General features: G+C 45.3%; 1 protein-coding gene across 1 annotated transcript; it reads left to right on the plus strand.

Moving 5' to 3' along the window:
- The first annotated feature begins 9,398 nt into the window (after positions 1-9,398).
- LOC139057681 (putative nuclease HARBI1) lies at positions 9,399-17,110 on the plus strand. Its single transcript, XM_070536384.1, has 4 exons — positions 9,399-9,597; positions 10,432-10,570; positions 11,563-11,903; positions 15,765-17,110. The coding sequence occupies exons 1-4, from the start codon at positions 9,592-9,594 to the stop codon at positions 15,849-15,851; spliced, it is 573 nt and encodes a 190-aa protein (XP_070392485.1). The 5' UTR covers positions 9,399-9,591; the 3' UTR covers positions 15,852-17,110.
- The last annotated feature ends 586 nt before the right edge of the window (positions 17,111-17,696 follow it).

The following is a 17,696-nucleotide window of genomic DNA, read 5'->3' on the forward strand; positions in this document are numbered from 1 at the left end:
TGCGCCGGAAAAATCTGAGTTGCTACTGGTCCATCACAAAAGATGGAGACCGCCCACCATACAAATTGTAAACGAAGGCGTGCCGATTTCCCAACCAAAATGCATTAAGATCCTCGGTCTCCATATCCAGAAAGATGGAGGTCCCGCTGCGACGGTGCATCACCTGCTCAGGCAAGGAGAACAGGTGCTGCACATGATGCGTAGGGTCTCCAACCGAGCAAATGGAGTTAAAGAGGCAGATATGCTTCAACTAAGAAACGCACTAATTATGTCGCGCCTGCGCTATCACCTGCCCTATACCAATCTCCGTCAGAAAGATATCAATCGCCTTGATGCGCTCATCAGGAAGGCGACAAAGCTGGCCATCGGCATCCCGTTTAGTGCCAGCACTAAGCTCCTCCTTGACATCGGTTGCCATAACACGGTGGCGGAACTAATCAGCATTCATCGTCGTCGCCAAGAACTGCGTTTGCAGCGCACGTGTCAAGGCACGCACATCCTCCATAGTATCGGTCATCATCCAGAAGCCGCGCCCCTTCTGAACACGCGCCCACTACCACCGAAACGACGCGAACTCCTAACCATAGCTCCACTGCCACGCCATATGAATCCAGAACGAGGCAAGGAGAGGCGACGACAGCGAGTTGCCTACTTCAAGAGGTACACGGCAAGACACCCTGACGGCATATACTTCTACACTGATGCTAGCGTTGGTGCACGGGGCTCCGCTATAGCAGTCGTGAATAACGACCTCCAAACTGTACATACTGAGTTACTCCCAGAGACAGATCCGACCTTAGCGGAACTGACAGCCATCGCAACCGCGATCAAACACATGCCCCTTAGTAACTCAGCCTACCCAAGAATCATATTTACCGACTCCATGGCGGCTTGCAGGAAATTGTTGCACAACGATCTCCCGACCCACATTTCGACATTTATTCAAGAGCACCTTCAGGATCCTCTGGAAATCATCTGGATACCTGGTCATGATGGACTGCCGGGAAATGAAAGAGCTAATCAGCTCGCCTGCGAGACTTTGAACCAGGCACCCTGCATTCCGCGACCAGCCCAGACGAAAAGGTGGGCTCCCCTGCTTCTGCGGCCATATCAAGAGGCAAGACGCAAGTTCCCCAAGCTGAGCAAAGTGCTCACCCGTGAACAGGGTGTACTGATTCGTCAGGCCCAGACAGAAACACTCCCTACACCAGCGCGAATGCACCTCCTCCGCGGTCTCTTACCTGAAGATCCCCCACCCTGCCGATATTATACAAAATACAAAATACAAAATGCCTTTATTTCCATAAACGTACAATTTATGGGGGATTTAAGGAAAAAGTTGCTCGCAGCAACTTGACGGGCCTTAAACCCGGTCTGAGGGCAGTAGCAGAAGGCACAGGCACTTTTTTGAGCCGACAAAACAATACATAAGCGAAAAAAAAAACAAAGACAATGACAACTTGGCTTAGACAGTATGCCAGCAAACAGAAGTGCAATGGAGAAAAGAAAAAAAAAGAATAACGTTACAAATCATAAAAACTACGCGAAACCACAGTGTACAGTATTGTACAAAAGAAGCAGCAATAGAACAAGGTAATCATTTTAGGAAAGAGCAAGACATGATTTGACAGAGGCTAATATCAAATTGAGATATGTGACGACAGTCTACTTCAGAAAATAGTCACAAACAACCCATTAAATCGTCTTCAAAATGTCACTGAAATGCTCAAATAAATGCGATACAGGACAGGAGGTGACATCTATGTTATTACATTTAAGCGTGTTTAATAGGCGTGGTAAGCGGTGGTACAACATTTGAAGAGAATAGTTAGTGCGAGGGTGCGGCACATACCAGTGTTCAGGTGACCGTGTACTGTATTCTGTTCTGTTTCTAGTTAGCTGTGCTAACGATGTGATGTATGGCTGGCTTAATTGTTTTGCTTCTTTGCGATAGGCTAGTAACAGCCTCAACTGCGACAGAGAATGCAGTGTGAGTAAATTCAACTGTTTGAATAGAGGTGCAGTGTGAGCGTCTACTGGAGCATTACAGATACTACGTATTGCCTTTTTTTGAAGCAAGAATAACCGGTTTATGTTTGTAGCAGACGTTGTACTCCACACGAGGCAGCAGTAGTGTACGTGACTCAGGAAGAGAGCGTTGTACAAAAGAAGTTTGACCTTGCGTGGCAGCGGTCTCAAGCTGAAGAGCGCCCCAGCTACTTGCGCAAGTTTGCCTCCAAGGAAGTCGATGTGATTAGTCCATAACATATGGCTGTCAAAAAAGACACCTAACGTCTTCGCAGACTGAACAAGCTCAATTCTTGAAGAACCTATTATAATGTCGGTATCTAAGCTCACACCTTTATTTTTTGGTTGAAATAAAATAGCTTTTGTTTTGTCAGTGTTAATTCTTAAGCCAATATCCTGTGACCATCTGTGTACTTTATTAAGAACAGAGTTTGCAGTTGAAACCAGCCTTTCAACGTTGTTCGATGAAAAAAGCAGCGTAGTGTCATCTGCATAAATAATGTATTTAGGTTCGCTATCGACAAGAACAAGGTCATTAACGTATATGTTGAAAAGCAGGGGGCCCAATATGCTTCCTTGGGGAACACCAACTGTTACTTCCTTGAACTGGGAGCAGATGCCATTAATTTCAACGAGTTGATTCCGCTGATTTAAATAAGATTTCACTATATCCAAAGCAATACCACGAATACCATAGTACTCTAGCTTCTTTAACAAAAGTTCGTGGTTAATAGAGTCAAACGCTTTACTGAAGTCGATAAGAACCCCGAGCGTGAGCAGCTTGTTTTCGAAGTTGTGCAATATTTGTTCCTTTTGTGTTAGTAACGCGAGCTGGGTTGACCGTCCCTTTCGAAAAGCATATTGACAGTCAGTGAACAGGTTATGTTTTTCAAGGAAATCTGAAATACGCCGAAATATTATTTTTTCAAGTCCTTTTGAAAATACTGGAAGTATGGAAATGGGTCTGTAATTAGATATCACAGTTTTATTGCCTTTTTTAAACAGAGCAAGTACTTTAGCTGTCTGCATTTTGGCAGGAAATACCCCAGATGTCAGGCAGAGGTTGTAAATGTATGTTAAAACAGGCGATATAATGTTCAAGACGTGCTTTACAGGTGTAATCTGTATGCCGTCAATGTCACACGACGTGGTATTACGCAACTCAGAAAATAAATGGACTAGCTCAGACTCAGTAGTAGGATAAAAGAATATACTATCGGGGCACCTGACCTGAACATAGCGGGTGGCATTTCTGTGCACACATGAACCAGCTGCATTGACAAAGAAATTATTAAAGTAATCGGGAAGCATTTCATCCGGGATGATAACGCCATCTTTAAATATCTCAATATTTGCAGGCGACGACGGCGCTCGGTTTAACAGAACATTTAGTTTTTTCCAAGTTTTGCGACTATCATTTTGACAAGACATGAAGTATTCATATTCATAAGAGGCCTTGGCTTTCCGAAGCTCATTTGTTAGCTTATTGCGGTAGCGTTTAAATATGTGGAGATCGGTTATATTACGAGACTTAACAAACTGGTTATAGAGCATGTTTTTAAACTTTATTTTGCGAAAGAGGTCATCCGTGATCCACGGTTTGCGAATGTGCGATGATCGCTTGCGTCTAGTTCGCAGAGGAAAGTTTTCCTGGTAACACGTGATGAAAATACGTAGAAATTCCTCATATGCTGATTGTGCACATTGTGTGGCATATACATCGCTCCAGTCAAGTAACTGAATCTGTCTGCGAAACGTTTCGAGACGGTTTGGTGTAATCACTTGGCTGGGGAAAAGACGCTGTCTGTTTTTTTCAGTGCATCGTTTGAAACAGAAAAAAACGGGCATATGGTCGCTCAGGTTACATGAAAGAACGCCGGCTTTTATGATAGCCGTTGAAACATTGGTGATAAACAAATCCAGGCAAGTTGACGCGGCATAGGTTACTCGTGTTGGAACAGAGATAACGCTTGAGCAACCATGCGACTGAAGCAGGATATGAAATTCCCGAGTTAAGCACGTGTCAGCTAGGAGATCAATGTTAAAGTCACCACCCCAGATTACGTCATACTTATACGTACATATATATGCAAAGAAATTTTCGAGAAAACTAAAGAAACGTGGAATATTGCCTCCAGGTGGACGATAAAACACCGAGTAAACGCTTCTGCCGCTGACAAAGGATAGAACTTCGTAGTCATCTGTGACACATGAGAATTCTTCGATGTAGTCGACATTAATATTGTTACGAACGAGCAAGCTAACACCGCCACCTCGAGAGGTAGTCCTAAATTGGTTGAAACACTGATAGCCCGGTAGATGCCAAACAAGAGAACTGTGGTTGTACCATGTCTCAGATAACATAACGAAATCGAATTTAAAATTAAGACTGGCAAATAACACATCAAGCTCATTATGTTTGTTTTGAGCAGACTGGCAGTTTAAATGAAAACATTTAGTGGATAGCCAGTGTTCCGAACCGATAAAGTCGAGTAATTCTGTAGGCGATACCCAATCTCCACTTGACATGGTGAAATGATGGCATGCAGATTAACTCGTCATTTGAGACTATTTAGATCAGATAGATTCTTTACCACATGGGCGCTATCTCCTTCTTCCTTCCTAATAAAGATCTTGCCACCACGGTGCCAGACAAAGCGGAATTCGTTTGCTTTCGCCCATTCCTTAGCCTTCTTAAGTAGAGCCCTATTTTGCGTTGTCAAGTTTTCCATCACATGTAGGCCAGATTGAAGAGCCGGAAACGCTTTCCTTTTCTCTAACCACTTATCTCTAACCGACTGATTCGCAAAACGTATCAAGACGGCTGGAATTTTATCTGCTCTAGCTGGCAGCCTGTGGATTGCCGATACTAACTGATCATTCAGCATGTCTAACTTGAGTTTGGATGCGATAGCGTTTATTTCTGTAAGCAGGCATTCGTCTCGAACGTGCTTAAGACCATGAACTTCGAGGTTCAGCTTTCTGCTCTGGTACTCAATGTCATTTACAGAAGAAGCAATGCGCTGCAATTCCGCACCAGAGCCGTCTGTTTTTTCGAGCTTTGAAACCCTAGCGGTAAGACATCTAATCTCGCCTTCATGCCTGGTTACGTCACCAAGAATGGCATCGTACTTGTCAGACATGAGCTTGACCGAGGCCTCTAGGTCGTGAACCATCTTCTTCAAGGGAAGCAGCTCGTCAAGCTTTCTGTTCATCTCAAGAAGCAGGGCAGCAACAGAAGTATCTTCAGCATCTTTGGGACGGGAAACATTTGGCTCAGACTTTCGGCACTGTGTACATTTCCACGATTTCTTATAGTCGTCGCCTTTCGACTTAAAAGTTTTCTCCGAGACTCCGGAGCACGAGCCCAAATGGAAAAGGCCTAAGCATTCACAGCACACCATGTGCCTGATATCAGATAATATATCTCTCATGCAGTTCGCACAGGTTGTATCGCTGAGATCGCTCATTGTAATTTAAGAGCACGGCTATCTGGTACAGAGGAAAATACTTCTCGGAAGGGTAACTGACAAGAGCTAGGAGCACTTGGAACATAAAAAATACAGAAGAACCAGCGTGGCAGCAGCAGCGGCAGAGTACGTTAACCTGAGTGTTTGCTAAATAAGTCAGCAAGTGTAAACAACCAACCTGCAAAAAGTTTTCAGCAGGTTTAGACAGCGTGCCAGGCCTCTCCGCTGCTACTGCCAGAAATGACGGCAGGCTCGTGGGGACGTCTTTTTATGCCTTGGTTCCCCTGGCGGTTCCGTCGTAGCGGCAATGATGTGGCTCTTGACGTCGAAGGAAGATATCTTGTGTGACTTCGGAGACTGCGCAGTAGTTGGGGCTCCGAAAACAGTTGATCGGCGGATCTGCAAAAAGTTTTCAGCAGGTTTAGACAGCGTGCCAGGCCTCTCCGCTGCTACTGCCAGAAATGACGGCAGGCTCGTGGGGACGTCTTTTTATGCCTTGGTTCCCCTGGCGGTTCCGTCGTAGCGGCAATGATGTGGCTCTTGACGTCGAAGGAAGATATCTTGTGTGACTTCGGAGACTGCGCAGTAGTTGGGGCTCCGAAAACAGTTGATCGGCGGATCTGCAAAAAGTTTTCAGCAGGTTTAGACAGCGTGCCAGGCCTCTCCGCTGCTACTGCCAGAAATGCGCAGAACACCCGAACACATCCCATATCCTCTGGTCCTGTGGACCACCCCCACCTCCCCTTCCTGCCCCCACAAATCTTTCCCCTAAACCCCATGCCGGGTGGCTGACAGAAGCAGCCAGCGCCGACGACCAACGGTACCTTGCGGCGTTTATCAGTGCTGCACTGAAGAATGCCGCAAGCGAGGCTCTGGACTGAGGGCCTTTTCACCATACCAACCAGCATGAAAATAAAGTTTATTCTCTCTCTCTCCAATAGCACTGCTAGACTCGCCTCACTAGATAACGTTCTAGCGTTAATCGCAATGGCGGCCTGTCCAGATCCAGGGATTCTTAGCACCCTCTGCTGCGGGTGCGGGTGCTATATATATATATATATATATATATATATATATATATATATATATATATATATATATATATATATATATATATATATATATATATATATTGTAGCGAAGAGAGACGGCTAGTGGGTTCAGCGCTACTGGCTCTAAATAGTGGGTCGAGCGCTCCTGCTCAGCAACGGCTCTCGTGCTTGAAAGTTGTGACTGCCCTGCCCGTCGACGTTGCGCTGCTCCGAGCTCTGCCTAATAAACACCCTTAGAATTGGTGGAGGTGCGGGGTACCCTCAGACGATCACCCTGGAACTCCGGTCTCGTACCCTACCATCTACCATGCCCCAAGACGCCTCCCAGCAAACGCGTCCTCCTGCACCAACTGCGTGTCCCGGGGTGCCTCGTCATCGCGACCCTCCTATCTACACTGGGGCGGACGACACTGACGTGGACAAATGGCTCACGGCGTACGACAGGGTAGGCGACCATAACAAGTGGGACGAAGCGGCCAAACTGAGTCATGTTCTGTTCTACCTCGCTGGAGTTGCCAGCCTGTGGTATAACAACCATCAAGCAGAGTTCCAGACATGGTCGGAATTTAAGACTTCCCTCGCCGATGTATTTGGTCGCCCTGCTGTTCGCAAGCTGCGTGCCGAGCAACGTTTGCGAGAACGAGCTCAACAGCCAGGCGAAACGTTCACCAGCTATATCGAAGATGTCCTGGACCTATGCAGGAAAGTCGATTCGACCATGGCGGAGTCTGATCGAATCCGAAACATCCTGAAGGGCATAGAGGACGACGCCTTTACACATGTTGCTGGCCAAAAGTCCACGCTCTGTGGCTGAAATTGTCACACTGTGTCAGAGCTATGAAGAACTCCGCAGGCAGCGGTCACTGACCCGTCGATCTCTGCCGCGTGACGAACACCTCGCTGGTTTGGCTGCCATGTCGAACCAGGCAGCGTTGCTCGCAGAAATGAAGGCGTTCGTCCGCGAGGAAGTTGCCCGGCAACTCTCGTCGATGGATTTTGCACAGCCGCAATCGGTACACGCGCCTACGCCAAGTTTTGCGCCTCCGCTTCGCCGCGTCATAGCCCAAGAACTGCACGAGGTCTTGCCTGAGCACCACCAGCGTGTTCCTGCGGCTCCGCCTCACAGCTACGCCGAAGTCATGGCCAGGCCCCAACAGATCCCGACAGCTGTGCCACTCAGCTACGCGGAAGTCGTCACCCAGCCTCAACAACTCCCGCAGCGGGGACCTCTCACGTACGCCGAAGTCCTCGCTGTGCCCCGACAACAGCCTGCTATGCAATCGATTCACCAGCCGCCACGTCCAACGCGTCCTTCCACATGGATGGGACCTGCCGCAACGACTCGGTGGCGTACAGCGGACAATCGACCGATATGTTTTGCGTGCGGCTACGCAGGCCACGTCGCACGCTACTGTAGTCGCGTGCAGTCGCCTAGCGCAACACCATATGGGCCAAGTACAATGGTGGGTTCTCCGCGCCCTTATTACGACGACGAACCTCGGGCTGCGTCACCACCATTCCGCCGGTCCGCAAACATCCGCCGCTCAACTTCTCCACGCCGACGCTCCCCATCACCGATGCGGCCTCGGCCCGAAGCTCGGGATGAGGAAAACTAATCGTCGCAGTCCATGAGGCAAGGACTGCGACCCCATCGAAACGCGGAAGTCCTCAACGTAGCCCGACCAATGTGATAGACGTGTTAGTTGACGGTGTGCGCACATATGCCCTCGTGGATACCGGAGCCGCTGTATCAGTTATGGACGCAAAGCTTTGTCGCTTCCTTCGAAAGGTTACGACGCCCATTGCTGGACTCGCCCTCCGAACAGCAGGCGCACAGCGTATTCACCCGATTGCGGCGTGCACCGCTCGTGTTCTCATCGAGGACGTTGTATACGCCGTCGAATTTATTGTGATTTCCTCGTGCTCCCACGAAGTTATTCTGGGGTGGGACTTTCTCGCCCGCCACGATGCCGTCATTCGTTGCGCACGGGCCGAACTAGAACTGTCGCCGATCGCAGATATGACGCTTGCCGATAATGCCCCTTTTGCGAACAAACTACTCGTCAGGCACGACACAAACGTTCCTGCCAACTCCTCAGTGATTGTGTCAATGCAGTGCAGCAGCCTCTCTGACGCCATCGCACTACTTTCTCCGTCGGGCCACTTTTATACCCGAAAAGGTCTACTGGGGCCGTATTCTGTAGCGGTTCCTTTGGGAACCGGTTCCTTTCGGCTGCTGCCATTGGTCGGCGCTTCGATGTCGTCATCCCTGGTGGGCGGGACGACAAATTTTGTTGACGTCACACAGGTTGCCAATCTTCTGGAAAGGAACCGGTTCCCTGCTAGGAGCGGAACCGCGGAGAAGTGGTTCGTTTGAGAGTCGCGCGCGGGGGCGAGCAAGATGTCGAGAGTTGCTAGGGCAACCGTGGCCGCCGGCTAACCTCGCGCCAGCTGACGAGCCGGCACCTAGACGAGACGAGACAGAGAAGACAGAGACGGCAATGGCGGCTCCTTTGGTTGTGTTGCTGGCTAGTGCCGAAAGACAACAACGCGACGAGAGGCAACGACGCGACGCGTTCGGCATGTCCGAAGAAGAGTTTCGGAGACATTTTAGGCTCTCCAAAGACATAGTGCGACGTCTGTGTGATGAGCTCGAAGGACATCTTGGACCTCGAAGATTTCGTGGTGTTGACACTACAATGAAAGTGCTGTGCGCGCTGCGGTTTTTTGCCACCGGCAGCTTTCAGCAGTGCGTCGGAAATGAGGAAGCGATTACACTGTCGCAGCCTTCCGTCAGCCGAATCATCACAGCCGTCGCCAAAGCCATTACGGGTGTCGGCAAGGAGAAAGGATGGGTGAGATTTCCATCCACGGCGCAACAGAAAGCCGCCGTCAAGGAAGGCTTTCTTAGCCGTGGGAAAATCCCAGGAGTACTAGGATGTGTGGACGGGAGTCTGGTAGCTATCGTTCGCCCCAAGAAGCTCGGCCCCGGCGAAACAGAATCCTACTGGAGCCGTAAAGGGTATTACGCCCTGAACTGCATGGTCGTGAGTATTGTTCATTGACAAATATTTTCGATGTGTGTTTGCGCGAGTGCACGTTGTAAACAACTTCGTTTCGTTATTTTTCATCAATTGCCGGTAATACTTGCGTTCCTATTAGAGAAAGTAGCGTTTGTGTTGTATGTGTAATGACGGCTTTGATCTTTGCATAGAACACGGCCGCACTTTTTCAGTGCTCTCCAATCGCAGTTGAATAGCCTTTTCGATGCTACAATGTAAACACATTACGCGCGACTTAAACCGGAATAGACGCCGTAGCAGTGAAGGGAGTCTTCGTCTGCGGGCGATCCTGACAGAAGACGAGCCCTTGTGATTCTTATTCGACGTAAAACTAAAGCATTGTGGCCAACAGACTGTGAACGTGAAGAGGAGCATCCCATCTATGAAAATGGTGTGAGGGAGAATGAGAATGTGTGGACACCCATTTGCTCTAGCTGTTAATACGGCACATGCTGTTTCCGCGTTCTTTCGCTTGTAATAGGCACTTTGTCTGAAAAAAAAAAGGTGGCGCTTTTTAGTAGAATCTTTTAAAATATGGACGCAAGAAACCAAAGGAATTATTTTGCACATTGTGTTGTGACCGCACGCCATACATGAGCGTGTGTACACATGCCAACATTGCATTTGTAGGTTAAGATGACATTGTTATCATGCTGATCATTAGTTCAACTGCCTATTGCGTATGTTGATATCTGCTTTTTCGTAATTGTGTTCGCTGACTGAACAGTAACTGATTGGCAAGTAGTGTTGTAAGCAAAAGGTTGTGCCAGATATTTGTTGCAGTGGCACTGACACCTTCTCTTTGCTTTCCCTTATGAGGTGTGCGACGCGAACCTCAAAATCCTGGCAATTGACCCACGGTTTCCGGGATCGTGCCACGACTCTTTCGTCTGGAGGCATTCAGCGTTTCGCCGCCGCCTCACTCGTGGCCTGTTACTGCATGGAGAAGTCTTGCTTGGTAAGTGCACCTAAAGTAGTAGTGCTTCTTCCACATGTAAAACATACACAGTCAAATAGTTTTGCATCCTAGCAAGCTTTTAGAAAGCGTGATTTGCTAGAAATGTGTTGTGAATGCAGCAGTACCTAATGAACCTGCAGCGACTATCGGGAGAAACAAGTCTCTCTTAAAAGGCAGATATTTGTACCAGCATGTATACAACAGCTGACATGTTATGCTGTTTATTTATTAATTTCAATACACCGAATGCCACGTGGAGCGCTACAGGCAGGGGTGGAATTCTACAGAACACGTCGAAATGGCAGTTTTCAAGTATGGTGGAAAAGGGTTGGTGACAATGGACTCGGGGGACCTGGTCCCTGTCCTTGGAACAAAGGAATAAGCGTGTGCGTGAAACTTTCGGCATCGACGTTAGTGATCGGTGTAGTATATATTGTAGAATGCTGCAAGTTGCGCTATTTTGCTTTGTGTCGCAATGTGTGCGATTTTTTTTGTTGCAGTGACATGTGGTGCTGGAGTGATTAGAAAGGATCAAACGGGTAGCTCGATTTTGGGTACCTTCATGAGAAGAGGTACGAAAGGTAGAGCAAGGATCCCAGATACTGGCAGCATATTCGAGAGTAGACCTTAGAAGTGTTTTATAAAATAACACTTCTGAAGAGAGAAGAGCTAATAAGGTTTAGTGGAGGATGTACATTTAGGGAGGGGCAAATGGGATGAACGAAGCAGAAAACCACGAGTATAAAATAAATATTACATGTCCAACTTAACCTGAGAATGAGATTTGCAGCCAAGACAACAGGTGAAATTGGGCTTTTCTTTAAAATGAGTCGAACTTTCTTTACAACTTTCCGGGAAGGTCAATGTTTGATAGATATTGCAACAGTAAATCCAAGACCTGCTCCTGTTGTAAAAGGGCCCTGGCATAGACTGTGTTCTTGCATTGTGCCTTAATGTATCCATTTCGTTCACTGACATGCAACACTTTACAGGGGACTCTGGGTACCCGCTAGAGCCATGGCTCATGACTCCTGTGCCTGGTCACCCAAATCGCCTCACGGCAGAGGGGCGCTATAATGAGGCACACGCATCAATGCGAAATGTCGTTGAGCGGTGCATAGGAGTCCTCAAGAGCCGCTTCCGATGCCTGCAGAGGTATCGGGTACTTCACTACTCGCCTCAGAAAGCAGCCACTATTGTTGCAGCTTGTGCATCGCTGCATAACCTCTGCCTTGCAGCAGGCGTGCCTCTGCCAGACGACCCAGATGACGACGATGCACATGATGACAGCGCACAGGGGCCAGCCCAGGCACAAGTGCCACTTCAAGTACAGGTACCACCACAGGCGCACCCTGTACAGCCTTCTCGAGCTTTGTTTCAAGGAGGCCGTGCGGTGCGCGAATCCATAGTTGGTGTGTTTCGGCTGCCCAGAAATTTGCGCATTGCCTACCTTCAAAGTGTGCGCCGGCGCATTCGCTGGCAAATGAGGCGGAGACATGTGCTGGTGTAACATGTTTTATTTTTTTTTTCATGAAGTAAATAGGCTGTGCACTTCAACATAACACATTGTGTGTGCTCACATGTGGCTAATCGTAGTATGCCGGATAGAAAGAGGGATAGTATCGTGGTATCGGATAGAAAGAGGGGGTGGAGTGGCAATAATGGTCAAAAGCGGTATAGTATTTTCTGTTTTAGATGGTCCAAGTAACATTGAATCAGTATGGATAAAAGTTAGGTTAAATAACCGCTCGGTGATAGTAGGTGGTGTGTACAGAGCCCCAAACTCCCTTGTAGACATGCTTGTTAGCTTAAGAAATTTCATGGACAGGAATTTAAAACAGGATGACTCAATCCTACTTCTAGGTGATTTTAACTTATTTTTTGTATTTATTTATCTCACAATACTGCAGGCCAGATCGGCCCAAGCAGGAGGGGCATGAAAACATAAATCGTGACAGCACGCATATGCAAAAAAAAAAAGATTACATTGCATGTAACGTACAAGAGAATAAAAAATGAACAATGACAGAGCACAAACTAAAAACAATGAACATTGAAACTGCTTACTTTCTATTGAAGAAATAAAGTTTGAAGGGCCTGTTGTACGTCAGGAGAGCGAAAAATCGATTCAGGAAGCGCGTTCCAATCAGCTATTGTTTGAGGAAAAAAACTGCGCTTAAATGAGTTTGTTTTAGCAAATATAGGCTGTAATGCGTGTTCGCTATAATGTCGGGTCCTTCGGGTTGTGGAGTGCCTGAGGAATGAGGGGCGAGCAATGTTAAGCTTTCCTGCCAAAATTTTATGAAGGAAAGAAACGCGGCTAAGTTGTCTACGTGTACTAAGCAACGGGATATTATTGTCCTTCATAAGTTGTGTTGGGGAGTCTGACCTTCTGTATTTATGAAAAACAAAACGTACTGCCTTTCTCTGAATAAGCTCTAATTGATAGATGTCTTTCTTAGTGTGGGGGTCCCAAATTACGGACGAGTATTCAAGTTTGGACCTGATGAAAGCTTTATAAGACAAGAGCTTAATATGGCTAGGAGTATGTTTTAATTTTCGTCTCAAGAAACAGAGCTTCGAGAATGCAGTTGAACAGATCTCAGAAATATGAGTGCCCCAGGTTAATCGGTTGTTAAGAGTTATTCCTAGGTATTTATACTGTGAGACCTCTCTAATGTGACTGTTGTGGAGGCAGTATTGGTAACAGCTAATATTTCTTTTTCGCGTAACTCGGAGAAGTACACTTTTATCAATGTGTAAATCCATGTTCCATTCTTCACACCAGTTACATATTTTAAGGAAAGATTGTTGGAGCAATTTATGGTCTTCTATTGATGTTATTTCTTTATATACAACGCAGTCATCTGCGAACAATTTTACTGACACTGACCGCGGAATTACATTTATTAAATCATTTATATATATTAAAAACAGCAGAGGTCCCAACACACTACCTTGCGGAACACCGGAAGTAACTGCAAGCGATTCAAAAAGGGTGCCATTCTCATCAACAGACTACGCTCTACCACTTAAGTATGCTACGACTCATTCTACAAGATACAGCGGAAGACCAATCAACTGCAATTTATAAAGAAGCTTTGAATGCGGTACCTTGTCAAAAGCTTTCGCCATATCAAGAAAAAAAACATCGATCTGTCCCGAGTTATCCAGTATGCTGAGAAAGTCATGAACCGTCGTAATTATTCGAGTAGTGGTTGACATGCCCTTCCTGAAACCATGCTGAAAAGGTGATAGGATGTCTTTTTCCTTTAAAAAGTCATTTATAAAGCGGGCCACGATGTGCTCTAGGAGTTTGCAGGATGTAGAAATAATTGATACCGGTCGGTAATTAGTCACGAGTAGCTTATCCCCTTTTTTATAGATCGGTACAACACGAGCCTTCCTCCAATCCTTAGGTAACTCACTGGTTTGCAGAGATAAAGTGAAAATTTTAGCAAGGTGCTCCGAGATATGGTCGGCATAACGCTTTAAAAAAGCATTTGGAATGCCATCAAGACCATGACCTTTCCGAATATTTATTTTACGAAGCAGCGACAAAACCCTTTCTGTGGTAATGACAGGAACCTCGCTAGGATCGATGGATTGTTTCAGTGCATCAAAAACCATATCTGAAAGGCCCCCAAAAACAGTTTGAAAGTATCCATTGAAGAGCTGAGCTATTTCCTTCCCGTTGGTAACGAGGCTCCCATCATCACTTTTAATTTCTTTTATGACCTCTTTTTGATGGCCAAGGTAATTCCAAAACTTGCAGGGATCTGTTATTATGAATGAAGGAAGAGTAACCCTAAAATAATGCGATTTTGAAGTGGACAGTTTCTGTGCTAATTCATGTTTTAAATTCAGCAAATACTGAGGAGATGTAGAATGATGTCGCCTAAGACGTTGAAGTCTCCGCTTCAAATGAGTAATATCACGACTCACCCAAGGGTTACGACGCTTATTTCTCACTCTCCGTTGAGGTACAAAATTTGCGATAGAAAATAATATGCCTTCCTTGCCCGGAATTGACTGGAATACACGCTCCTTTAGTCAAACGGATAGCCTAGCTGTGAAGAACTAATTGAGCTTGCATTTTGTTATAACCTAACTCAAGTTGTAGAAGGTTACACCAGAGTATGCGAAACAACATCATCACTTCTAGACCTAGTCTTTATATCCTCAGAACTGCTACCACATCTTTGTGATTGCGAACCCTGCGAAGGTATATCAGATCACAAAATTGTAATAATGGTTTTAGATATGGTGCCAGATCGTTCGCATAGTAAACGTAAGACGTTTCTAAACTTTGCTGCCGCTGACGACGTTGGCGTGTTGGAATGCCTCGGGGGTTCATTTGATGATGTTATGCATCTTGCCAATAATGGTGCTACCATAGACAAATTATGGGCCTACTTTTCAAACATGGTGGAACATTGTATTACACACTTTATTCCCAAGCTTTCAAAATGTACAAGGAAGAAGAATCCCTGGATAACAAAAGAAATCATACACATGAAGTGGAAATTAAAAAGAAAACAGAGGGCAAACAGGATTGAGTCTGTTCCTGGCAATAGCAGTACCATTAGCCAAATGAGTAAGCAACTCAAGCATCTTGTCAAGGTAGCTAAGGACAAGTTCTACAATGTAACACTAAAAAAATTTTTAATAGAGGCACCTACCAAATTTTGGCGCTATGTTATTCCTTCGAAGCCTCGAAAAAATGGAGACAAAAATAATGCAGAGAGAGCTGAGAACCTCAACACGTTTTTTCATTTGTCTTCGCTTCTGACGACGGCTTGTCACCAAAAGTAGCAGACGCACCTGGCTGCCCTCCAGTTCAAGACTTAGAAGTCACAGAGCAAGGAGTGCTTAACTTGCTGCTTCAATTGTCTGTAAAGAAAAGCCCAGGCCCTGATGGAATCCCCAATGAATTCCTGCTTAGATATGCAGAGTGGGTTGCCAAATACCTCACAAAAATTTCTCAAATATCCATTACCTCGAGTTCTTTCCCGTCCATTTGAAAATATGCCAAAGTTATTCCGGTCCATAAGAGTGGTTCTACATCGGTTGTCAATAATTTCCGACCAATTTCTCTCCTTTGTACATGTTCTAAGTTGCTTGAGCATATTGTATTTAAGTGCCTTATGGAATATCTTGAACACAATAACATACTTCATCCTTCTCAACATAGGTTCCGAAAAGGCCTTTCTACAATCACCCAGCACATAGAAACCGTTCACGATCTTTCCGAGGGAATAAACAGCCGTGGCCAAACTGACATATTATTCTTGGACTTTTCAAAAGCATTCGATAAGGTATCCTATCCAAATTGCTGCTAAAGATTAGTGCTATATTCAGGAATTCCAAAATAACACACTGGTTTTCTTCCTATCTCTCCTCCCGTAAACAGTTTGTACACCTCAAAGGTTTTCAATCGTCGTCTTCCCCTGTGGTTTCAGGTGTTCCACAGGGAAGTGTCTTGGGCCCCCTTTTATTTTTGGTTTTCATAAATGACCTCCCAAACGCTATCTCGGTCCCAATCAGACTTTTCGCTGACAACTGTGTCGTATACAAAACAATTAGGACCCCAACTGATCAAGAACTGAATGCTAATCTGCATGCAATAGAACATTGGTGCACTAAGTGGCAGATGGTGCTTAACTCTGACAAATCCGTAATTATGTCTGTTACTAGAAAGAAAAATATAATGATATACCGTTATTCCATTGCAGGTAAACCAGTTAATAGAGTACATCAGCATAAGTATCTCGGCTTAGCCTTCACTTCTGACCTATACTAGAATACACACTTAGACAATGTGTGCGCAAAGCAATTTGGGCACTAAGACGCAAAATCCGTAATGCAACTCCCGATGTAAAAACACTCACTTATAGCACCCTTGTAAAACCTGTAATTGAATATGGCAAAATTGTTTGGGATCCTTACACTGCGTCTAATAAATTAAAAATTGAGAAAGTTCAGAAACTTGCTTCCCGTTTTATTTTCAATAAATATCGCCAAACTGATTCACCAACCGAATTATGTAAATTAGCAAACCTTAAAAGTTAGGAATACTGCACTAAGGTAGATAGGCTGAAGTTTCGTTACCTTTTAATTCATGGCCACTTGCATATGAACACATCACCATATTTTACAATACACCCTAATGAGACATCAAGACATCGCCATTCCATGTACATTCCTGTGCCGCGTTCTTATAACGATTGTTGTAAGTACAGTTTTTTTCCTCGTGTTATTAAAGAATGGAACATGCTGTCCGATTCCATTGTAAATATTAACTCCCTCGATGCCTTTCTAGAATGTCTGAAATCTTACCTGGACCGTAGTACACCAATGTAATAGTTGTGCCTCAGCACTTGCATGCGTTTTCTTATCTACTGTTTGATTTTTCCTTTGTCTTTTGTGTCAATATCGTAGTTGTGAAATGTACATTGTTTAGAATGTGAATTTATTAGATTTTCCACTCCTGTAATAGCCTGAGAAAGGCTGACAGCATCAATAAATGAATGAATGAAATGAATGCTGCATACTGTGGTAGTGAAAAGCACATGATTTGTCTATGTTGAGCATGACAGATGCAGTGACAAATAACCATGTGCCATTATATTACTCATTTGCTTTGTTCACTGTGCTTTTGAATATTGTCTCGCCAGGGAATTTTCTTTAAATAAAGGTTCTTTCCAAGGTGAATGGCAACCAATCTTGCATTGTTGAATATTGTTTTGCGATGCCTATTTTACTGTGCAGTATGCATTGTTCCAAAGCTGAAGATGTCTGTTCATGTGTGACACGCAAGCACAGCACGAGTTACACAGCAACTGAAATGTCATTCAGAGCAATCTGTATAGCACATTTTGAAACGTATAGCAACAAACGAGACATGCCAAGCACTTTTTGGAGCAGGATTTCTTTAAATAGCAGACACTCATGCTTACTACGGCTTCGTTTAAACTCAAGAGTTGCTTCAACATTGCATTTCTTGCACGCATGATTTCACATAATGCTCGTAATTGCTGCTTAACAAGGTGCAACTACGCTATAACACAATGTAAACAAAATCATGACAATGAAACATTTCTTTATTTTATTCATTGGGTACCTG

This window comes from Dermacentor albipictus, chromosome 3, assembly GCF_038994185.2.
Source record: "Dermacentor albipictus isolate Rhodes 1998 colony chromosome 3, USDA_Dalb.pri_finalv2, whole genome shotgun sequence".
NCBI lineage: Eukaryota > Metazoa > Arthropoda > Arachnida > Ixodida > Ixodidae > Dermacentor > Dermacentor albipictus.

What these genes read in the sequence shown, in the direction of transcription:
- LOC139057681 (XM_070536384.1), top strand. An exon ending in GCATGGAGAAGTCTTGCTTG is followed by an intron (nt 10,571 to 11,562) that starts GTAAGTGCACCT and finishes AACACTTTACAG; the next exon opens with GGGACTCTGGGTACCCGCTA. An exon ending in AAGTGCCACTTCAAGTACAG is followed by an intron (nt 11,904 to 15,764) that starts GTACCACCACAG and finishes TTCTCAACATAG; the next exon opens with GTTCCGAAAAGGCCTTTCTA.